The sequence below is a fragment of the Scylla paramamosain genome, chromosome 30, assembly GCF_035594125.1.
Source record: "Scylla paramamosain isolate STU-SP2022 chromosome 30, ASM3559412v1, whole genome shotgun sequence".
NCBI classification, from domain to species: Eukaryota; Metazoa; Arthropoda; class Malacostraca; order Decapoda; family Portunidae; genus Scylla; species Scylla paramamosain.
In genome coordinates, this window is record NC_087180.1 from 4,041,823 (window position 1) to 4,067,295 (window position 25,473).

The 25,473-nt window shown below is 38.1% G+C and overlaps 1 protein-coding gene across 10 annotated transcripts in view; it reads left to right on the plus strand.

Moving 5' to 3' along the window:
• LOC135116176 (PRELI domain-containing protein 2-like) overlaps positions 1–25,473 on the plus strand; it is a 94,789-nt gene that overhangs the window by 18,721 nt on the left and 50,595 nt on the right. For 4 of the 10 annotated variants that reach the window (XM_064033467.1, XM_064033460.1, XM_064033465.1 and 1 more), the window contains exon 2: positions 16,387–16,609. In XM_064033467.1, coding sequence (XP_063889537.1) covers positions 16,406–16,609 — 204 coding nt within the window. In that variant the 5' untranslated portion in view covers positions 16,387–16,405. Of the gene's footprint in view, positions 1–12,585; positions 12,660–16,383; positions 16,610–25,473 lie in introns of all 10 variants that reach the window. The other 6 variants (XM_064033469.1, XM_064033461.1, XM_064033464.1 and 3 more) reach the window with 3 other exon arrangements.

The following is a 25,473-nucleotide window of genomic DNA, read 5'->3' on the forward strand; positions in this document are numbered from 1 at the left end:
CAAGAAATGCTTCCATGACAAAAAAACATAAACTGAATGTGCCTGAAGTGGGATGCTGGGTGGATATGACGTTTGGTACAATAATTAGCAGCGGCGTACTTGGGGCTAGCTTGCAAGTCAAAGCAAAAAATTGATTGAGCAATGGTTGCAATTTAGATTTCTTATAAGTAGAGGCACTTGTAAATCGAGGTTCCACTGTGAAGGAATAATCTTAAATTTTTTCCACACATCCAGTATCATAGATTGGTCAAGTGAAGCTTGGAAAAGTTTACAAACTGGATTAACAAAATGTTCTACACAGTATTTTAATAGCTTTGAACCAGTATTACCTGGACCACATGCTTTTTCACATTTAATATGTTTCAAAGAGTTCCTTGTATCTTCGTGTGTATAGTTATCTCCTCCGATTCAATACCTTTTACAGTTGACATTATTTCCACATTCTCCATTAAAGTCATGGATATCAAACCTAGTATAAAAAGAGTTCAAATAATTTTCATATTCTCGAATATTGGTGGTTATAGTCTCAGTTTTCTCTTAGAATCATACAGCATTTTCACCCCATTCCAAGCATCTTTTCATTTGACTTAAATTGATTTTCTGTTTCAATTTTATATGCATATTTAGCATCTTATTTTCCTTTTTAATTGTCTTTGTATTTCTGTACCACTTATACTGTCACCATTAGTGAAAATTATCTTTTCACTTGCTAATAATTTAATATCTGAATTTATCTATAGGATATGTAATTATTTCTTTGGTTGGAATTATTATTTCAGTGCAAAAATTCACATATAAGTTGAACACATCAAAATTGACATTGATATTTTCTGACTCAGAGTATAGTGCTTCCCAGTGTATACAGTCAAAACATCCCTGAAGAGTTAACGTTTGCTCATTGCTCCAGTCTCGTTCACTAATTTTCTCGCATGATTCACTTTTAAGTTTTTGCATGTATGTAGGAGCTAAAGACAGCATATTGTGGTCATAATCTCCTAGTTTTGGTTTTTGATAAGCATGATAACCATTCCTGATATTGCAGTGCATTTTATCTAAGATATTATTTCCTCTTGTGGGGCATGTTACATTCTGTTGGTATGTGGGTACACTTGGCTGGAAATCACAGTGATTAAAGTCTCCAAACCTGATCATTATTCCTTCTGGGTTATCATTTTCATTTTTATGTACACAATTAAGCAAAAGTTCACTCGCTACTGTCAGGCTATAGGCCTGAGGTGGGACATTTACTGTTGTAATAATCACATTACTGAACTCACTTGGAAGACAGAAAGGCTGACAGATTATCATTAAGTATTCCAGATCATCAAAGCAGAGTTGCTCCTTCATGTTGAGTTGCGTACACCACCTATTGTTGATATACACAACGACAACTTCCCCTCTCTGCTTCCTGAAGCAGTCTCTTCTGAACAGTGAAAATCCATTCATATTCACAGTTTCATCCATGTCTTTTTCTTGAAGCCAGGTTTCAGTTAATGAAATGAAGCCACTCTCTCTGAAGTCCCACATGTACTTGCAGTTTGCAGCATTTTCGTCTGCTTTATTCCTCACTGACTGGACATTCCTGAACATCACTGCAGGTACTGGTGTCTTTATACCTCAACTTTGCAATTTTGCTTGAAGTCTTTCTTTTCTACTTTGTTTGCATTTGTTTCTGTTCAGAGTGATATTATTTTGCAGGGCATCTTGACCATGGAATAACTCGTCTAGCCACTTGATGTTACCAGAATGGCAACTAACATAATTCTTCCTTGTGGTTTTCCTCTGTTGTTGGGTCCCTCGACCTTTTCCTGCCTGTCACAGTGGTAGCAACTTCTCCCCCTTCTCCTTTGCCACTTATACAACTTGTAGTGATCATACTTTGATGGTAAAATAGCACAGAAATTATAATGCTTGCATCTCCACAGAGTGTGTTGCCAGCAATGTAATTGTTGATGCTGATTGGCCAGGAGGGTGCATCTCTTGCACTTCCACTGGCGTAGAAGTGCATGATGGCACTACATGCCTTGTGTGGCTAGCTCTCATTAGCTGAGAGTTCCCTACACCACATGGTCCTTTCAAAGAGATGCTTGGTATTTTATACTTCCAAGCTCTGGGCTTAATTTAAGGCTGTGCAGTGAAGGGGTTAAAGTTATGTTTACTTCATAGGAATTTTGATCTTATTGCAGCATGCATTCTGTACCTCTGACTTGTTTGCCATATAGAGGGATATTTGGGGAACACAATATTATACTTAACTCAGTTTAGGAATTATGGCTCTTGGCACAGAATGATTCTAGGCACCTCATATAGACTAATTTATCAACCATGCCTCTGTGTAGGGAATTTCTAGGAGCTTCATCCACCAACAATTTAATAGAATGGTAGTACCTTGGAAGTAGTATAAGATAACAATGATTGGGAGACAATTCTGTTTTTTTCTTTTTTTCTTTCAAGGACAGGCTGTAATGTATCCTTGCCTTATATGTAGGAGATATAAGAGAAGGCCTGTCACATACCCAGGGACCCCAGAGGCTCCATAGTTAAACTATTGAGGTCATCAGAAGTTACAGGAGTGAACTACTTGGGAGCCATAGCAAATACTACTAAAGCTCTTATGCTCCCTAAGAAAATGTATGTCTGTCTTTTGCCTGTGATTTAACTTGAGTTATATGTTTACAAGTTGTAAAAGTCCTAAGTGCTAGGGGCTGTATTAACAAAGATTCTTAAATATAGAGGTTTGACTCAGACCAACTCTTAAATTTAGAGTTGTGCTTAATTTCCCAAGTTGTGCTTAATCTAGGTCTTAAATTCAAGACTGGTCTGGAGTCTGCTTAACTTTAAGAGTTACGCTAAGACTAAGTTAACTAAAGAAAGATGGCCGACCATTGAGCCCAAGCCCGCCACCTCAAGAATTATCAGCTCTGTAAGGATATTTTTGATGACCTGAGTGACTCTAAACTGTTGGATATATACAGAATAAAACTGCAGGAGTGTTATTTGTGACATATTTGGGGGAGATGCCTTGGAGAGTTCCACAGGAAGGAGTGATGCATTGATTATATTGTTATTTAGCCAATGGGAAATGCAGCTCTGCAGCATTGATGACCTTCATGTGTCCTGTTGTTGGAGTGGCTCATTTACCTTCTTAGTAATAGTGCTGCTGAATGAGTGAAGCCCTTTAGGCTACATCTTTCCTCATATACTGACTGGACAAGGTAGAAAAGTCTCACCATTGGTGTAGCTGGGTTTCCTCTATTGGCTTTTCCGGCTTTAGGGGTCATCATCTCCTCCATATTAAAAAAAAGTGCAGGAAAGAAGGCACTGCTAAGTGGGAGTGGTGGGACAGTTCTGGCTAAGGGACATAAACTGAGATAAAATAATCACGCCTTACATGAGATCTAATTTGCTTATTAATAAACACAAATTTATGCGCTCATATCCCTACAAAATCGATGATAAATTATAATTTTTTTGTTATTTAATAAAAAAAAATGTAAACAGATTGCACTGTTCACTCAAAATTGAGAAATATGATTTTACTGTTTTGCTCTTTCACCATTTCATACTGGGGCTCAAGAGTTCGTCTCAACACAACTTTAAGACCACTTAAGAGATAAGCACAAGTCTAAGCAGAAGGCTGAGATGAACTCTGAGAATCTTTGTTAATACAGCCCCAGGACCTTTGTTCATGTGTTCCTGCAATTTGCAGCCTGATAATCATGTCCGTATTTAATTATTGATAAAGCTACTGACTTCATTGGTGTTTCTCCCACATTATTAGAAATGTTCAGTCATTCATCATTGCAACAAACCTTGGTGTAAAGGAAATGCTCTTGGATATTTATTGCTCCATGAGCTCCTTGGCACTGTGGCTTTATGGAATATGGATGATGGGAATGGTGAAAAATTGCCTTAGAAAATCTGCAGGATAAAACTAGATCTTGAATTTAAATTGGAATAGTAGAAGTAGAAAAGAGTAACTATCATATCCTTTTTAAATACAAAAGTATTTCTGTCTTACTTATTCCATGGTAGAAAGTTTGATCCTGTCTCTTCATTGGACATCAGATAAGAAATGTGAGATCCTACAGAAGATGGCTGTGCTCAGCATCTAAGACATTAGATATTAGACAAAGTATAGAAAATTAGAACAAACAATGGAGTAATGATCATTTGTTGTTTAAGGGAGAAATTTTATGGAGCACAAAGACCTGAAAATCATTGCCATTTAGAATAGGCAGATGACAGCTCTGATAAAAGTGACATGCTTTGTATCCATTGTATCCATTTGTATCCATTGGAAAATTACTTCACCAATCACTGATGAACAAGAGCTTGTGAGGTAAGTAGTCAGAGTGCAAAGATGTATGTAGATGGGTAACAAATTAACTCTCCTTGAGCACTCCAAAGAGTTGAAATGATCTTACGGAAGTGCCTTGTCAGGGCTGCGTTTGAAAGCATGACTCGGGACGCATGGAGCGCCCATTCACCCTATGAAATGCTTTAGGGTGCCTCTTGGGTAACATAAACAAAGTCATGCTGTTGTTATGGTGAAAGGGAATCCACAAGATGGCCCATGCTGATTTTCCTGCTGCTGACTTTAGTCCTGCAGCACTAGCTGCCCTGGTTGACAAATTTCTTGATGAAGAGCAAGAAATGGAAGCCACATTGGTAGTTGCCACAGGGAGGGTTCAAATGATTGAAAGAGCACTAGAAGAGGAAGAGGAAAGGCACTGACAGACGACTTGGGTGGAGGGGTACATGGAGCACACCATTCCGCTCATAGTAACCAAGAATTCAAAGCACACTTCGGGATGGAAAAAGCAAGCTTTGAGGTAAGACTCACATCTTTCACAATGAGAAGCAGCAGGATATGCAGGAAGTTTGTGGTTACACACTTACTTCTGTGTGTATATAGAACCAGCCACCACACCTCCCCTTACCATGATTCTTACCATGATGAGGGTCTGGGTCTCTCATCAGTGACTGCTCCTTCCATTTGTTCTTAATATCACTCATATATCTGCTCAGTATTTATTTAGGTAAATTTACAGTTTCAACCGATACTCCCCCCCTCGACCACCCTCTAACCTACCATAAGGTAAACTAACCTAACGTAGTATTTTGTAACCTTGTCACTGGGAGGACTTCACCCCCCTTGTACTCCCTATAAGGTAAAGTAACCTAACCTAACATTTTGTAATGTTAGACCATTCCAATTCCCAGGTAGGCTTTGTCCCCTCTGGACTCCCTCTAAGGTAAACTAAACTAACATTTTGCAATCTCCTAACTGGGGGGGGCTTTGCCCCCCTGGATGCCCCCTGAGGTAAACTAACATAACTTAACATTTTTAACCTAACCTGGGGCTCTGTCCCCACTGGACTCCACCATGAGGTAAACTTATTATTAATTTCTGATAGAGTAAAATGTGGTTAGAAATATTCCAAACAGTGAGTTGTAGACACTGTGGAGGACTATAATTATGTAGGATTGAAACAGCAATAAAACCTTTATTTATTTTGTTAGTTTTTTTATTTATTTATTTATTTATTTTTGGATAGGGGGATTAAGTAAGGTTAAGTTTGGTTATGTTAGGTTAGGTATGGTTTGCTTAGGTTAAGTTAAGTTAGGAGGAAAAAAACAGTAAATTAAGTAATGTTAACAAACATTTTAAATACCATATCTAACTATAAAGAAGATCACTGATATGTAAATTAAAAGATAGCAACAGGTAGCAACTAGTAACACATTTTAAAAAGTTGCGACAGATAGCCCACAAGTACTTTTTTTCTTTTCATAACACAGAATGATTGTTAATACATATTTTTATCTCACAAAATGATAGTTAATACATAAATTAATAAAAAAAATAATAAATAATGATTCCCATGCACAACTTCATTTTAATGTATATTTTGACACTGCATATTTCCTGTTATCTATTAGATAAATACAAAGGGTCAATGAAAATGCATGATTGACTATTAGGATATCAGATAAACCTCAACTAATCTGGGCCTGGTTGAATTTGGGAAGGCTAGGTATGGTTATATTTTTTGTTGTTTTTTGTTCATTTTTTTTTTAATTGGTAATAGGGGCTGTAAATAAGTAAGATATGTCTGTATGAATAAAAAGAAAGTTAGTAGTAGCCCTATTTAGAGATGCATTAGGTGTCTTTTTCTTTACTAGTTTATGATGGAAAAGAAAATATTAATTTTAAATCCATCAAAACATTGTTAAATCATGCTTTCTGTCCAGAAATGTAAGAAACTTATTCTGAAATATTACCAGAAAATATAAGCTTTTGATATTCATGTATCCTATACTAACTAAATTAAATTATAAGATCTGGTACTGAGGCAGACAGTTTCTTCTCTTGCAACAACTTAAGCAGGTGCTTGGACCACATCTGACAACAAGGATTGTGTCAGTTGAGAAGAAGCTACTAGTAACACCCTGGCTTCTTGGAAACAAGGAGTCTTTTTGAGGTGTTGCAGTTAGATTAAATGTTAATAAAGGGTTTCTCCACAACATCTGCATGGAAGTGTGTGAAGCTCTTAAACATATGCAGCCTCAATTTATCTCATGGCTCACTAGACATGAATAAATACAAATTGTTAACAATCCCTATGTAAAACTGGATTTCCAGGAGTTGTGGGATGCATAGATGGAACACATTCCAATTCCAGGCCCATCAGACCACAGAGCTGCCTATGTAAATAAAAGAAGGCTTCCCCAGCATACAAGTGCAAGCAGTTTGTGATGACAACCTCTGCTTTCTTGATGTCTTTGCAGGCTGGCCTGGTTCAGTGGCTGATTGAAGGGTGTTTAGGAACAGCCCTATACATGGTATTTGAGAAGGTGATCTTTGTGAGGATAACCATTTATTAGGAGATTCTGCATATGCCCTTGCACCATTTATGATGGATCCTTTCAGGGTCAATGGCCATTTAACTGAAATTCAAATAAATTACAATAAGTGCCATTCATCAGTTAGGGTAGTGATAGAGAGAGCTTTTGGCCTTCTAAAGTAGAAATTTCAGAGGTTGCAGTATTTAGACAAGATTAGTTAATAAAATTCCTTCACTTATATTGTCTGCTTGTGTCTTACACAATTTCAGCCTTTTAAAAGAAAAAGTAGATGAAGATTCCAGTAGATAAAAACGTTCCATTTGAAGGTGTTCCAGAGGCAGGTAACATCATAGCTGTTAACGTTGGCAAATCTTGTCACATGAAGAATGTATAATTTTTGTAATATCATCTATTTTATATATAATGTCCACATAATGTCTATTTTATTTTTTTTCATGTGTTTGTATGTATGTGTGTGGAAGTGTCCTTCATGACTGTCTATGGATGAGTCTAGATGTGTGTGTATACCTGTGTTTCTTTGTACCCGTGTTTGTTGTAAATGCTTGCATAGTTGCATTGGTGTCTGTGGATGGCCATGAAGGTTGTGTATGTACTGCCTACTATTATATAGGGTTTCATTTTCAAAATACATGTATGAATAAATAAATATTTACTAGAAAAAATATACATATTATTCATTACTTAAATTACAAACCAAATTACAAAAAGATGTATATTACTTGTACTGAAGATTACTCCTCTGAGAATATTCTTACTTTCAGTATCTACATTTATGAATAAATAATATTATCTGAAGAAATATACATAATATTTATTACCTAAATTACACACTAAATTACTAGAGGTTTATTATTTATTTTTACTGTTGTTAACTTCTGAGATCATGCTTACTTTCTATAGAAATAACAGTAAATGAGAGAACATGAATACATGGATGGGCCTTGCTTCTGCAGCATGAAGAACACCATAAAGAAAGTAGGGCAATGTAGCAGCAATATAAGACAGAAATCAGAATTATAACAACAATATAAGGGAGCTATCAAAACTTCAACAACAGAATGCTGAAATCAAAACATCAACAACAACATGAGGCAGAAATCAGAGCATCATCAACAACATATGGCAAGAAAATCACAGCTTAAACAACAGCATGAGGCAGGAGAGGCATTGTGTGGGCAGGAAATGTAGAAAAGATGCAAGAGTAACCAAGAGAGAGAAATTAGAATTAAAGGAGATAAGGTATTTGAGTAGTATGCGTGAAGTGATACGTATGGATCAAATAAGGAATGAAGATGTGCTTAGAAGGACTGGTGTTGTGAGACAAGTATAATGCTTTCTAGTGCCCTTGTTGGTGTCTCTGGAACATGATTTCCATCAGATGTCGATATTGTTGCTGCATTTGCAAGAAATGTTCTTGCTGTTGTCTGAGTTCCTGTTGATGTTGCTGCAGTTCCTTAATTTTATCTTTGTTGATGAATTTCCTTCATTTCTGCCTTATGTTCTTGTAATTCTCTGATTTCATCCTTGTGTTTCTGTTCAGCTGCTCTGCTCTTTTTGTAGTGTTCTTCTTGTTGCTGTAGCAAACATTGATGAAGCTCCTTTTTTTTTTTTTTTTGTAAACTCTGTGTCTCTTGAGCTGCCTCCATGGAGCTCTGTGAGGGAACTGAATCAATCATGCAGCTCAAGAAGGGCCAAGGAGGAACTGTGTTCCTTACTGGAACTAACAAAATTTTCAAGCAGTTTCCCCTGCTGACTAATTGCTTCTGCCAGTGGTAACTCTACAGATCTTAACTGCTTCTTTGGTTGATGAGTCATAATGGAGTCACCACTTGGTGATGGGGACTGCACTGGAGTCAAACCAAGGCTTGTAAATATTGAGCCTGGAGATAGTGCAGGACTTAATGTTGAGCACACTGGTGGCTCAGTAACTGTTGGCTGGCTTGCCTGCTGGATACTTGATGTTGAAGCTGAAAAGGCAGTCAAATGTATGAGAACTAGCTATTGTAGCATTAAAAATCACGTTATCTGAATGCAAATGACCACGTCTATGCTGTTGTAAAATGTCTACAGGATACCTTAACCAGCTGCTCACAGAACAACTAAGAGGTTCAAACCTTTACCCTCTCCCAATCCCAGATCTTGCAAGTAACAAAATGAGTAAGTGAGTAACAAAATGAAGTAAGGATTGGTATCACAACAGCATAATATATTTAGAATAATAAGTGAAGTGCAAAACTCTCTTTTCATTATGTATACCAACTAGGAAAACAGGTTGCCAGAGTTGTAGGTGCTATGGATGGATCCCTAACCAGCAGGTCATCCAAGGCAGTGAAATATTGCCACTGCCTTATAGCACCTCTCCCACTCAAGCTGGCATTGTCTTTGATGATCTTGTAAAGAAAACCATTAGCTAAATCCATTACAAGTATGAATTACAGAGATATCTATAAAGTGAAATGAAGATTTTTTAATGCTGAATGTCTTGATGACAATTATGAAATTTAGTAAAAGCCAATGTCTGATATAATATGCAAGCAAAGTGTACATAAGTACCTACTTAAAAAAAAAAAAATGAAGCAGTAGGGACTTCATGTGTACATACCATCAACAGCATACCCCTTCTTCTGCAGTTCCTGGGCAATATTCTGCCAAACTTGATATTTTTCCTTGAGCTGTCAGAAAACCTATGATCCAGGATCATATAGCTTTCAGTAAGAAGCAGAGTTGTTTCAGCTGACCAACCTATTGACAAAATTTCAAGTTAATCATATTATATAGATATTATCTACAAATTTCTCCAGATGCATCAAAGCTTGTTAATGTTATTGGTTGCCTCATACATTCTATATCCAAGGTTAAAGTCTCTCATGAAGTACATTACTTATTTACTTATTTATTTTTTAAGTAGGAGAGACATTGGCCAAGGGCAACAAAAATCCAATAAAAAAAAAAACAGATGCCAGTCTCAGAAAAGGGTCCAAAGCAGTAGTCAAAAATTGAAGGATAAATGTCGTGAAACCTCCCTCTTTAAGGAATTCCAGAAGGAAATCTAGAAGCAGGCAGGGAGTTCCAGAGTATACCAGAGAAAGGGATGAATGATTGAGAATACTGGTTAACTCTTGCATTAGAGAGGTGGACAGAATAGGGGTGAGAGAAAGAAGAAAGTCTTGTGCAGCAAGGCCTTGGGAAGAGGGGAGGCATGCAGTTACCAAGATCAGAGGAGCAGTTAGCATGAAAATAGTGGTAGAAGATAGCTAGAGATGCAACATTACGGCGATGAGAGAGATGCTGAATGCAGTCAGCTAGGGAAGAGGAATTGAGATGAAAAGCTTTTGATTCCACCTTACCTGGAAAAGCAGTATGAGTGGAACCCTCCCAGACATGTGAAACATACTCCTTACATGGACAGATAAGGCCCTTATACAGAATTAGCAGCTGGGGGGGTTAGAAAAACTGGCGGAGATATCTCAGCACTCCTAACTTTATGGAAGCTGTTTTAGCTAGAGATGAGATGTGAAGTTTTCAGTTTAGATTATAAGTAAAGGAGAGGCTGAGGATATTCAGTGTAGAAGAGGGGGGAAAGATAAGTGTCATTGAAAAAGAGGGGATAGTTGTCTGCAAGGTTCTGTCAAGTTTATAGATGGAGGAATTGAGTTTTTGAGGCATTGAACAATACTAAGTTTGCTATGGCCCAATCAGAAATTTTAGAAAAATGAGAAATCAGGCATTCTGTGGCTTCCCTGCATGAAATGTTTACTTCCTGAAGGGTTGGATGTCTATGAAAAGATGTGGAAAAGTGCACGGTGGTATCATCAGCGTAGGAGTGGATAGGACATTCAGGTCAATGATAAATAATAAGAAGAGTGGGTGACAGGACAGAACCCTGAGGAACACCACTGTTAATAGATTTAGAAGAACAGTGACTGTGTACCACAGCAGCAATAGAACCGCCAGAAAGGAAACTTGAGTTGAAGTTACAGAGAGAAGGATAGAAGCCATAGGAGGGTAGTTTGGAAATCAAAGCGTTGTGCCAGACTCTATCAAAAGCTTTTGATATGTCTAAGGCAACAGTGAAAGTTTCACCAAAATCTGTAAAAGAGGATGACCAAGACTCGGTAAGGAAGGCCAGAAGATCACCAGTAGAGCGGCCTTGAAGGAACCCATACTGACAATCAAATAGAATGGTGTGAAGTGAATGTTTAAGAATCTTCCTGTTGAGAGTCAAAAACTTTAGATAGGCAGGAAATTAAAGCAATAGGATGGTACTTTGAGGGATTAGAACAGTCACCCTTTTTAGGAACAGGCTGAATGTAGGCAAACTTCCAGCAAGAAGGAAAGGTAGATGTTGACAGACAGAGTTGAAAGAGTTTGACTAGGCAAGGTGCAAGCACGGAGGCACAGTTTTGGAGAACAATAGGAGGGACCCAATCAGGTCCATAAGCCTTCTGAGGGTTTAGGCCAGTGAGGGCATGGAAAACATCATTGCGAAAAAATTTTAATAGGTTGTATGAAGTAGTCAGAGGGTGTAGGAGTGGGAGAAATAAGCCCTGAATCATCCAAGGAAGAGTTTTTAGCAAAGGTTTGCATGAAGAGTTCAGCTTTAGAGATAGATATGATAGCAGTTGTGCCATCTGGTTGAAGTAAAGGAGGGAAAGAAGAAGCAAAGTTATTGGAGATATTTTTGGCTAGATGCCAGAAGTCTCGAGGGGAGTTAGATTTTGACACTTTCTATTAAAGAAGGAGTTTTTGGTTGGTTGAACAGACTTGGCATGGTTCTGGGTAGAAATATAAAGTGCATGAGATTCAGGTGATGTAAGACTTAAGTACCTTTAGTAGGCCACCTCTCTATCATGTATAACACGAGAACAAGCTGTGTTAAACCAAGGTTTGGAAGGTTCAGGTCGAGAAAAAGAGTGAGGAATGTGCACCTCCATGCTATACACTATCACCTCTGTTATGTGCTTGGCACACAAAGACGGGTCTCTGACATGGAAGCAATAGTCATTCCAAGGAAAATCAGCAAGATACCTCCTCATGTCCCCCCAGCTAGAAAAGGCAAAATGCCAGAGGCACTTTCGCTTAGGGGGATCCTGAGGAGGGACTAGAGTGAAATCACAAGATACAGATGAGACTGTGATCGGAGGAGCCCAATGGAGAAGAGAGGGTGATGGCATAAGAAGAAGGATTAGATATTAGGAAAAGGTCAGGAATGTTGGGCATATCTCCAAGATGGTCAGGAATATGAGTAGGATGTTGCACCAATTGCTCTAGGTTGTGGAAGATAGCAAAGTTGAAGACTAGTTCACCAGGATGGTCAGTGAAGGGAGAGGAAAGCCAAAGCTGGTGGTGAACATTGAAGTCTCCAAGAATGAAAATCTCTGCAAAATTAAAGAGAGAATGTGCATACAACAATATCACTCATTTATACATACTGCTTATGAGTTTTGCTTATTTGACATTAGAATTATCAGTGGACATAAACTGATTGAAGTTTTACAAACTTGAAAAATTTACTACATATATGATCTTATAAATTATTGTCCTTGACTGTGTTAGGATTTTTGTACATTTATGTCAGCATCACATCCACTAACCTTGTTCATGCTTTAGAGTTGTATCAAACTCCTCATCAGCAATGTCTACACTGAGTGGTTGTGTTCCTGTGCAGTAAATAGAGGTATTACATTAGCTTTGGTTATTTATGTATTTCAGCTTGGCGTGGTTAGTCAAGCTTGTGCTGCCCCTGCAGGTGAAGTGGCAAATAATATGAATCAGCAATCTTCATAGTAAGCACCCAGTGATAATTCTTTGCTCTATAACTTCTTCCTACTCATAACCAGCATTCCCACAGATCAAGCATACCATTAAAAAACGTAACAATTTCAAATGAAAAGGGTATAAAGTGTTGAAATAATGGCAAAATAACTACCAGAAAACACAGCTAATCCTATAGTGAACTGCCAGTATGGATGAGGGCCAAGTGAGAATGTGACTCATCATTGCCCTGAACCCTATGTTGGTGGGCTCAGTTGATGCTGGTTTCCCCTCCATTTCACTTTTTGCTTTGTGCCAGCCAACCTTACTACCTCTACCGTGATTGCTAGTAAACTTGTGACTTCTGGCACTAGCCAAAACCATCTCTAATAACTGTGCTTCTTCTTCTTTCCCTCCTTTATTTCAACCTGTTGCCAGCACTGCTATTGCATCTATCTCTAAAGCTGAACTCTTTGCTCAAACCTTTGCTAAAAACTCTACCTTGGATGATTCAGGGCTTGTTCCTTCCTCTCCTCCACCCTCTGACTACTTCATGCTACCTATTAAAATTCTTTGCAATGACGTTTTCCATGCCTTTGCTGGCCTAAACCCTCAGAAGGCTTATGAATCTGATGGTGTCTCTCCTATTGTTCTCAGAAACTGCACCTCCGTGCTTGCACCTTGCCTAGTCAAACTCTTTCAACATCTACCAACACCTAGTCAACATTTACCATTCCTTGCTAGAAGTTTGCCTACATTCAGCCTGTTCCTCAAAAGGGTGACCTTTCTAATCTCTCATACTACTGTCCTATTGCTCTAATTTCCTGCCTATCTAAAGTTTTTTAATCTATCCTCAACAGGAAGATTCTTAAACATCTATCACTTCACAACCTTCTATCTGATTGCCAGTATGGGTTTGTCAAGGCCGCTCTACTGGTGATCTGGCTTTCCTTACTAAGTCTTGGTCATCCTCTTTTGGTGAGACTTTCACTGTTGCCTTAGACATATCAAGAGCTTTTGATAGAGTCTGGCACAAAGCTTTGATTTCAAACTGCCTTTCTATGGTTTCTATCCTTCTCTCTGTCACTTCATCTCAAGTTTCCTTTCTGACCATTCTATTGGTCTTGTGGTGTTCCTTAGGGTTCTGCCCTGTCACCCACTCTCTTTTTATTATTCATCAATGATTTTTCTAAAACCAAGCTTCTTGTCCTATCCATTCCTACGCTGATGATACTACCCTGCACTTTTCCATGTCTTTTCATAGACGTCAAACCCTTCAGGAAGTAAACATTTCACGCAGGGAAGTCACAGAACACCTGACTTCTGATCTCTATAAAATTTCTGATTGGGGCACAGCAAACTTGGTATTGTTGAATGCCTCAAAAACTCAATTCCTCCATCTATTATTGTTGAATGCCTCAAAAACTCAATTCCCCCATCTACCAACTTGACACAACTTTCAGACAACTATCCCCTCTTCTTCAGTGACACTCAGCTGCCCCCCTCTTCTACACTGAATACCCTTGGTGTGTCCTTTACTTACAATCTAAACTGGAAACTTCACATCTCATCTCTAGCTAAAACAGCTTCTATGAAGTTAGGCATTCTGAGATGTTTCTGCTGGTTTTTCTCTTCCTTACAGCTGCTTACTCTTTACAAGGGCTTATCCATCCATGTATGGAGTATGCTTCACATATCTGGGGGGTTCCACTCATACTGCTCATTTAGATGGTGGAATGAAAAGCTTTTTGTCTCATCAACTCCTTAGCTCTAACTGACTCTTCAGCCTCTTTCTCATCGCTGCAATGTTGCTTCTCTAGCTATCTTCTACCATTATTTTCATGCTAATTGCTCTTCTGATCTTGCTAACTGCATGCCTCCCCTCCTCCCGCAGCCTTGCTGCACAAAACTTTCTTCTTTCTCTCACCCCTATTCTGTCCACCTCTGTAATGCAAGAGTTAACCTGTATTCTCAATTATTCATCCCTTTCTCTGGTAAACTCTGGAACTCCCTGCCTGCTTCTGTATTTCCACCTTCCAATGACTTGAATTCCTTCAAGAGGGAGGTTTCAAGACACTCATCCTTCAGTTTTTGACTACTGCTTTGTACCCTTTTCTGGGACTGGCATCTCAGTGGGCATTTTTTTAAATTGGATTTTTGTTGTCCTTGGCCAGTGTCCCTCCTACATAAAAAAAAAAAATATCTATGCCATTGTTCATTAGACTACTATATCATCATAATTATGACTCTTATATACTGCATTTTCATTGTATATTATACTTTGGTATTAGTACAGTACTTACTGGTACATGTAAATGTATGATACAACACAACATTGTAGTCTTGAGACTGAAAAGTGCATCTGGAGCAGCCATAGGTCTCTGTTTGGGTGGCCATATTTATTGACATGATACCATTGCAGCATAGGCCATTCCCACCTCCCAAGAGTGGGGCACCTGGGACATTTTGAGTCGTCTGCCCAGGTGGCCCAGCCACGCGTTTAAGATGACATGTAACGTTCTGGGCGCTGCTAGTTGTGCTATCAAATGTACACCAGGCCACCACAAGATGATCTTGTCTTCAGTGAAAGCCAACTATTAAATCAGTAATCTTGAAGGAATCTCATGAAGGGATACTGTATCACCTGAAGCAATCTGCTGGTGCCTAAATTGTGGGAATTTTCTCCTATAGAAGTGATCATTGCATTCTGTGATTTTTCTGGGATGAATGATCTTTATGATATTTACATATATATTGATATTAACATTTCAGTTTGGGTAAATTTTTGTCAAAGTAAAATTAAAGGGAGTGATATAACATTTTATTATGGTTATTGTTTATAGTTGTATCATGTTAATTTTATGGGGACCAGAATTAGCCACTTGCCATGATGTCACTGAGTAAGCATAAATACATATGATCCAGTATATTGGTAAAGCTTTGCATTAACATGCCAGTCATTGAAAGCTCCCCACTTTGGTGGTTTATATTCATCAAGGTTGACCTAGTCTGCTCAGTCAAGCTTCCACTCAGATCTTCAGCTGTGGTCACACTTTAATAAGCAGGGACAGAGTTTGCCGGAAGTGTAAAGCAGGAGAGAACTTCCACCAAATTTCACTTGATTTATATGTACTCAATTTTCCACAGTTATTTTTAAATGAAGAGCAAATACAGTATACTTTTACAATATACATACAGGACAAAAAAAATATATATAGCTTTTTTGCAAAGCATGTCACTTGCTAGATAAAAAAAGATAATAAAAATAAATAAATAAATAAAAAATTGGAGTAAATATGAATCAGTTGCTCTATAATTAGATCCTATATTTTATTATCTGACTTCAAACTGTGTCTCAACCCATATATTTATTGTCTTATAATGAACAGAATACATGTGTTTTGAACAGAAAAGTAAATATGATCATATCACAAAGCTCATTTATTATTACTTGTTAATTATTTTTATTTAGTTATAAGAAAAAGCTGCTTAGAAACTGTGAAACAAATGTAATGTTATATACATATTAGTTGTTTTAGCCATATAACTAGATCCCTTATGCTATTTAACTTCAAACAGACTCTGCAAAGATGCAGATCTGAGTATGCAATAGGTGAAAGGAGTTGACATATAAAGCTTCTTTATATCTGAATTATTGTGTAAAATCTGCTTGTTTTCATGAGGTATATGGAAATAACATAATTCAACATTTTAAGTTGTCATTGAAAGCATATTAATGATACAAGCCTTTCACAGCAGGCCTGACTGGTGATGCAGCATGACGGTAACAGTAACAGCAGAACATGTATACAAAGAACCAGTAGAGATGGTGGCAGCTACACACCTCTCCAAGTTCCCCAATGAATATGACCCCAATATCTTGAGCTGCAATGTGGTAGAGTGTCGGGTACAGGACGACGGAAGGACCTACACAAGAAGGGTGGCTGCTGTAAGAAATGTGCTGCCCCAACTTTTGAGAAGGGTGGGTGATGGAAGTATTTTAATAATAGTGTAGGATACTTGATAATATGTGATGATGATCAAGGGGTACATTAAAATTATTGGCTTATTATTTTTATATCTATCAGGTTCCTAAAACCTGATTGTTGGATAACTGATCATAAAATGTTAATAATCACTGTAAAAGGAGCTGAGCAACTAGTAGGTTGGAAGTTATGTGAAATCTATTGGCATGCTACAACAAAGTTGAAAGATCCCGTTATCCATTACTGTCTCCTAAAATACATATTTCAGTAGATGAAACTTATGGAAAACCTAATTTGTTGGATGTTTGAGTCTGAATTAAGAGTCTAGACATTTGAAAGCCAACAAATATACTTATTGACTATTACCCAAATATATATAACATAACATAACATAAAAGACTACACTTGACTACTAAGAAGATGAAACAATACACTATTCCTTCTCCTAACCACAGATTCATTATGAAATTCATGTAGCTACAGTTGTATAATTGTGTCCCAGCTTACCAAACACAGCATTGTCAATTTATCCATGGGCTTCAGGGAATTAATGATGATGTCTTAATTTGGTCTGAAAAGGCATACACTGTGGTAGACCAAAATACATTAAGACCTAACACTGATAGCAATTATATTTTTGTGGTGGCTTCCCTGGACACTTTTTCTCTCTCTCTCTCTCTCTCTCTCTCTCTCTCTCTCTCTCTCTCTCTCTCTCTCTCTCTCTCTCTCTCTCTCTCTCTCTCTCTCTCTCTCTCTCTCTCTCTCTCTCTCTCTCTCTCTCTCTCTCTCTCTCTCTCTCTCTCTCTCTCTCTCTCTCTCTCTCTCTCTCTCTCTCTCTCTTTCTCTCTCTCTTTCTCATAAATACATATGCACTAGTTCTCTTACACACACACACACACACACAGGAGCAACATTGAGACGGATGGATGATTATTTACAAGGGAGGGAAATGAGAACAGTAATCAGACACACTAATTCAAGTTTGTGTGAAGTGACAATTGGGGTACTGCAAGGATCTGTGTTGACACCTATTATGTTTCAGATATATGTAATTGATATGACAGAGGATCTAAATAGTTATATAAACCTTTTGTGCTGATGATCCAAAAATAATGAAAATAATAAAGGATGAAAATGATTGCAAGGAATTACAAAAGGATATTGATAAGATACATGCATGGAGCCAAAGATGGAAACTAAAATTTAATGCCTGAAAATGCCACATGTTGGAAATAAGAAAAAGTAAAAAGAGCCCTTCATGGAATTACAAAATAGGAGGAGAAATAATAATGAAAAGTAATGAAGAAAAAGATTCTGGAGTAATGATCCAGGACACACTATCACCTGAAAGGCATATAAATGGAATATTCAGCTTTACATACAGGTTGTTAACAAACATTAGGGTGGGATTTAACTATTTAGATAAAAGAAATCAAGAAAATTATAACAAGCATGATACAACCTAAATTGGAATACACAGCAGTAGTTTGGGATCCACATAGAAAAAAGGATATATGGAAACTGGAAAGAATGCTGAGAATAGTGACAAAAATTGAAAGACTTAAGCTATGAAGAAAGACTTGAAGAGGTGGGATTACCAACACTATAAGAGAGAAGAGAAAGAGGAGACCTGATAACAATGTACAAATTAGTAAACAATATAGAAAGAATAGACAGAAATAACTTGGTACCACAGATGGAGGAGGGAGGGAGATGGATGAGGGAGCATGGGAAGAAAATAAAGAAGAGTGGATATTCGAGCAACATCCAAGCTTTCCGTATCGAACTATTGAAATCTGGAATGATTTGAAGGAAGAGGTGGTTGTTGTAGACAGTGTACTCATATTTAATGAGAAATTGGATGAGTATGTTTATGGAGATAGGACAAAATGATCTTTGGCTTGTCCCCTGTACAATACAACTAGGTAAATACACATGAAAATAAGAAAATGGCATATAAAAACTAGGGTAGGGGGAGGTAAAACCTAAAAGTGACATATACAAATGTGAATGGGCTGATCATGGCCAGTACTGAGTTAAAAGAGTACCTCAGAAGAAATTAATCAGATTTTGTGGGGCTAACAGAGATAAAACTGGATAAATCCATTGAGAGTTTAAACACAGGTGATGGAAAATATGATAATTGGAAAAAGTTGAGAATGAACAAACAAGGAGGTGTTATGATTTTAACTAAGAAAGACTTACATGTGGATAAAGTAGTTTATGGAAGAGTAACATTGAATTGATTAAAGTGGGGATTTGGAACAAGGGTTAAGTCACAAGGAACTTTTCAGTGATATATGCACCCCCAAAGACAAGGTTGTGGAACATTGAAGAACACAAGGAAATTAAAGAAGAAACATTATCAGATATGGAAGAACTTATAAGCCGCTGTAAAAACCTGACCATCATGGGTGACTTCAACTGTAAAGAAGTAAATTTGGAAGAGTGGACAACTGAAGGAAGTGATGAATTGTGGGGGAGTGAAATGCTGAAGTTAGCCATGGAAAACACTTTGACACTGTAGATTGCAGTTGATGTGAAATTTAGGGGTGATGATGAACCACTGAGACTGGACTTGGTTTTCACAAAAGACTCCAAAATTATAGAAGGTGTCACCTATGATTCCCCCTTGGGTAAGAGTGATCACATGCTAATTGAACTCCAAATAACAGAGACCTTAAGGTGTCTGAGAGAAGAGAGCCACAGGATTAGAAGGCTGAACTGTAGTAGGGTAGACCATAAAGCCATGAAACAATATTTTACACAGACAGATTGGAGTGCTTTTGACATGACCAATACCATCGATGAAAAATGAGACTTATTCCTTAAAACTTATAATGACGGTGTCAGACAATATGTGCCAAAAGTGAGCAGGAGTGAGATTAGGAAAAGTGACTGGTTTGACAAGAGGTGTATGGAAGCAAAAAGTAAGAGAGACCAGATGTGGAATAAATGGAGAAAGAAAAGAAGGCTAGAACTGTGGGAAAACTATACGAAGGCCAGAAATGAGCATGTTCAACTATGCAGAGAGGTAAAAAGAAACTGTGAGAAGGATATAGAGAAGTGTAAGGACCAGCCAAAATTATTTTACCAATTCATAAACAGCAAAGTAAAAAACAAAGAAGGGATAAGCAAGCTGGAAGTGAATGAACTGGAATACATGAAGGCTGCAGAAATGGCAGAAGAAATGAATGATTGTTTTCAGAAAGCTTTCACCAAGGAAGGTGACTTCAATAATCAAGAGGAAACAAGCATGAATGGTAACACCTTGGATGAGATCCAAATATCTATCAAAGAAGTGGAGAAATTACTGAGTGGGTTAGATGCAAGGAAAGCACATGGACTGGATGGGGTGTCAAACTGGGTGTTGAAAGAGTGCAGCAATGAGTCAAGTGCTAAAATACACAGTATCACATATTATTTGCTGAGGGAAGGTAGAGTCTCTGAAGACTGGAAGAGAGCAAGTATTGTTCCAATATACAAAGGAGACAAGAGAGAGGATTTGATGAATTATAGACCTGTACCAGTGACAAGTGTGGTGGCTAAGATCTGTGAAAGGGCAGTTAAAGACAAATGTATGGAATATCTGGAGACCAAAGACATAAGTGACAAACAGTTTGGCTTTTGAAAAGGACACTCATATGCAACCAACTTGGTGTGCTTCTATTCAAGAGCTATTGTTGATATAATACAAGAAAGAGATGGATGGGTGGATTGCACTTATTTAGATCTGAAGAAAGCCTTTGACAAAGTTCCACACAAGAGACTAGTGTGGAAACTTAGAGAAGTAGGTGGTGTGGGAGGAAAATTTTTGAGATGGAGGACTTCCTAAGGGACAAAAAGATGAGGACAGTTAAAAGAGATGAAACATCTACATTCAAAAGTGTTTACAGTGAAGTTCCTCAGGGATTACGTTTGCTGTATACATAAATGATATGGTTGAAGAGATAGGAAGCTATACAAATCTGTTTGCTGGTGATGCGAAGATCATGAAGGAAGTGAAAAATAAGGAGGACTGTGACTTGCTCCAAGAGGACTTGAATGTGGTAAAAATGGAAAATCAAGTTTAGTACAAGAAAAAACAGTGTATTGGAATTCAGAAAAAGCAAAAATAGACCTGTTGGAACCTGTAAGCTGGGAGAAGCAAGAATCCAGAAAAGGAACACTAGGAAAAATCTTGGGGTAATAGTAATGGATAATATGTCACTGGAAGAGCACATTAATAAAATGTGGGGGAAACTTATAATCTTCTCAAGATCATAAGAGTGGCATTTTCTTACATTGATGAGGATATGATGAAGATTATTGTAACTATGATACATCCAAGGTTAGAATACGCAGCAGTGGTTTGGTCACCGAGTCTGAAGAAAGACTGGAGCTGGAGAGGATACAATGAACTGCAACTAAAATGGTCCCAGGTTGGATAGACCTCCCTAATGAGGAGAGATTGTTAAGACTGGACTTGGTCCCTGGAGCAGTGGAGAATAAGAGGGGATTTGATTGCAATGTTTTGATTGATAGAAGGATTAGAGAAAGTTGATAGAGAGGACCTGATAGTGTAGGATGAGTGAACCACAAGGGGGCTCAGGAAGAAATTGAAGGAAGGCATATGCAAGAGGGACATCAAGAAGCACAGTTTTCGATATAGAACTATTGAAGTGTGGAATACATTGGACAGAGAAGTGGTCAAAGCAACAACAAGGGAGGGATCCCTGTTGTATGTGGCGTCTTGCCGAGGAAGAGAGTTGGTGCTGAGTGGCTGTCCAGGGCTATTACAATGAATCACAGGCTCACAAATCATTGTAAGAGTAATGGATGGACATTCATCAACAACTGGGAGCTCTTCTATGGTAGGGACACCTTGTGTGCCAGGGATGGAGTGTATTTATCATGCCAGGGTGTTTGAGTTTTGGCTGGAGCACTTGAATGGGAGATAACTGCACTCCAGCGCTTTTTTTTTGTTAGTCAGGAGGGAGGAAGGGATTGTGAGGATGAATTGAAGGGCAAATTAATTAATTCTAGAAAGGTAACTAGCTCAAGAATAGCTTGAGTGTTTACTACACAAATTGTAGAAGTATTTTGAATAAAATAGACTTGCTTAGAAGAATGGTGTGTGTGTACAGAACCTTGATATCATTGCTTTAACAGAAATGTGGTTAGATATGTCAAGAAAAGCATTTAATCCAGAGGTTAAGATAGATGGTTATACACTACTCTATAAAGACAAGGAAAACAGGAGAGGAAGAAGCATTGTGCTATATGTTAGGAACACATTACAATGTTGTATTAACAATAGAATTAAAACAGATAGCAAAATAGAATTGATATGGGTAGATATTAAGGAAGGATCACAGTCAGTAGTACTGGGATTAGTGTACAGGCCACCAATCAGCACAATGGCAGGAAATAAATAGAGCAGGAAGATACATGTGTAGTATGTGTAGTAGGAGATTTTAATTTTAGGAATATTGACTGGAGCCTGATGGTGGGTAACAGTGAAGCAGAGGAATTTCTTAAGGTGATTCAGGATAATTAAAAAAAACTGGTAATCTTAGAACCCATGAGGGAAAATAATATTCTAGATTTAATTCTAACTAACAGGGAGGAAGCAGTCACGCAGGTAGAGGTTGAAGGGCAGCTAGGTAACAGTGACCATTGTGAAACTGAGTACAAATTAGAATGGGAGGAAACTCTTAGAAGCAAAAACACTAGTAAAATACCTGACTTTAGGAGAGCAGATTTTAAGAGATTAAAAAGGTACCTCTAAGGAGTTAACTGGCAATGGATGCAGAGGGAGGTCAGGTCCAGGATGGAGTTGAGAGAGATAAGGCTTGGTGAGGGAGGTGAGGTGAGATGTGAAGGTGAAGGGCAGGAGGAGGGGAGAAGTGTCCGGAAGGATCAGAGAGAGAGGGGAAGATATATGTGAATATGTTGGAGGGTCAGGTCATGCTGAGATGGAAGAGGTGACATCTAGGTGAGTAGAAAATGGAGTGAAGAGGATGGAGGGGGCCAAGATGAGGAGATTAGGGGAAGTAAATGTAGAGATGTATAAATATTTCGTTGATAAATTACATACAGGAGAGTTAGCAGACATCCCTTGTAGAGCAATAAGATTGCAGAAGAATGACCCTAAATGGATTACTGTTGGGTTAAAACACTACTTATATAAAAGATAAAAGGCAGGGGAAGAGGTTTTAAGGTCACAATATAATGAATTGGAACAGTCAGGATTTTAACAAAGAAAGCTAAAAACATTTATGAAAATTAATAAAGGTAGTCAGCCAGGTGAAGATGGACCCCAAGGGATTTTATCAGGTATATGGGATGAAGAATAAAGAAACAATAGGTCCATTAAAGTCAGCAGATGGGGAGCTGGTTAGCTTGGGGAGGAGATTAGTAAAATTCTGAACAAGTATTTTTTAGCTGTCTTTACCCAGGAAAATATGCAGGAAATGCCAAATAGTGAGCAGATATTTAGAGGAGAAGAGAGGGAGAAGCTGACAGATATTACCATAACTAAGGAGATAGTGGAACAGGAGATAGATAGGCTGAAAGTTCAAGACACCAGGACTAGATGAAATATATCCCAGAATACTTAAGGAATGCAAAGATGTTACTAGTGAACTGTTAGTTTCTGTCTTTAGGAAATTACTTGAGTCAGGTGAGGTACTGGTAATGTGGTGGCAGGTAAATGTAATATCCATCTTTAAGAAAGGAAGTAAAACTTCAATGTCTAATTATAGACATTTCAGCTTAACTTCTGTTGTAGGTAAGATAATGGAGTCATTAATAGTGAAGAACATTAGGGAGTATTTAGACAAACATAACTTGATAAATCAGTCACAGCATGGCTTCACAAAGCCTGATGAACTTAAGTTTTTCCAGTATGGTTTATGAGGTGGCAAATAATGGTGATAGTTATGACATCCTATATCTGGACTTTAATAAAGTGTTTGACAAGGTACCTCATCAGAGGCTCCTGAGAAAGGTTAGGGTGCACCAGATAGATAGGAAGATGTTAGACTGGATAAGGTCATGGCTAAGTGACAGGTGACAGAGAATTGTAATAAATGGCACCAAATCCAAGTAGGGGTCGAGTAATTAGTGGGGTGCCACAGGGATCAGTATTAGGGCCATTGTTGTTTTTAATATATATCAATGATTTGGATAATGGAATTAGTAGTGACGTTAGTAAATTTGTGGATGACAAGATAGGTAGATTGATTAGGTCAGATATAGATGCCATCACCTTGAAGGCAGATTTGGATAGGGTGAACGAATGGGCAGACAGATGGCAAATGCAGTTTAATATCAACAAATGTAAAGTACTTATTGTAGGTAGAGGAAACCCATACAATAGGTACACAATAAACAACAAAACTGGTTGGTTCAGGGTATGAAAAATATTTTGGAGTTATAGTTAACTCTGAAATCTGTCTAAGAAAGCAATGCATAGAGGCCAGAAACAGGGCAAATAGGATATTAGGATTAATTTTTAGGGATGTTAAAAGTAGAAGTCCTGAAGTAATATTAAAGTTATATTTGGTGCTGGTCAGACCTCATCTAGACTATGCTGTGCAGTTCTGGTCCCCATATTACTGGAAGGATATAGATCTATTAGAATCAGTACAAAGGAGAATGACTAAAAGGATACAGGGGATTGGTTCTCAAGTAGAGTGGTAGATGAAGGGAACAGACTCAATAATCAAGTTGTTAGTGCTGAGTCATTAGGGGGCTTTAAGAAAAGATTAGACAGATTTATAGATGGGGATGATAGGTGAAAATAGGTAGTATATTTCATACAGGGACTGCCTTATGTAGGCTTGATAGTTTCTTGCAGCTTCACTTATTTCTTATGTTCTTATGTTCATAATTTCAAGATGAAATTGGATAAACTTTGGGATAATAGAGACGGAACAAAATTATCATACCTCCCTTCCTGTTTGCCACAACTAGGTAAATACTACTAGGTAAATTCACATGCACATTACAGCTAAACTATAAAAACATTTTGATGTAGGTTTTGTTGTAAGCATACTTCTTTAGGGTATTTACTAATGTGTTTATTTTTCGTAAGAAAATAAGTTTGAGAAAGAAAAGAGTATGATTAGAAAATTTGTAAAGTGTCGGTGAGAAAACTTTTGAAATGTCAAATGCATCATTGATATTGATAGCTAACCCCATGCAGTGACGACACACACACACACACGCACACACACACACACACACACACACACACACACACACACACACACACACACACACACACACACACACACACACACACACACACACACACACACACACACACACACACATACTCATGTATGAAGAGGAGGACGTAGACACCTGCCGAAATGATAATTACTCCCAGTGAGGTCTAAAGCACTGTTCAGGGGGTGCTGTGAACTTATCATTAAACCCAGCTGTAACCTCACTGAACGTTTCCCTTTGTGTCTCACAACACAAGGGGGCAGTCACAGCCTGCCCTCTAAAGACAACTCTCTTCCTCCACACAAAACTACAAGCACCTAATAACACACACACCCTTCACTCAAAAATTTTAAAATCATGGCGACTCCTACACCAGCCTCGGAGTCTCCATCTGGGGAGGGGACCATAAATGTCCCCAGGTCGGACTGCCTTTCTGGTGACGACCCTAAGTGTCTTGACACTCCCCTCAACTTTTTCTTCATTAACTTCTGCAACATTCGCGGTCTAAGATCTAATTTTCAATCTGTAGAACACCACCTCTCCTCCTCTAAACCTCATCTTCTTTTCCTCACTGGAACTCAGGTGTCTGAGGCAACTGACAGTAGCCCCTTTTCTGTTCCCTCCTACTTTCTCTATCCTCATT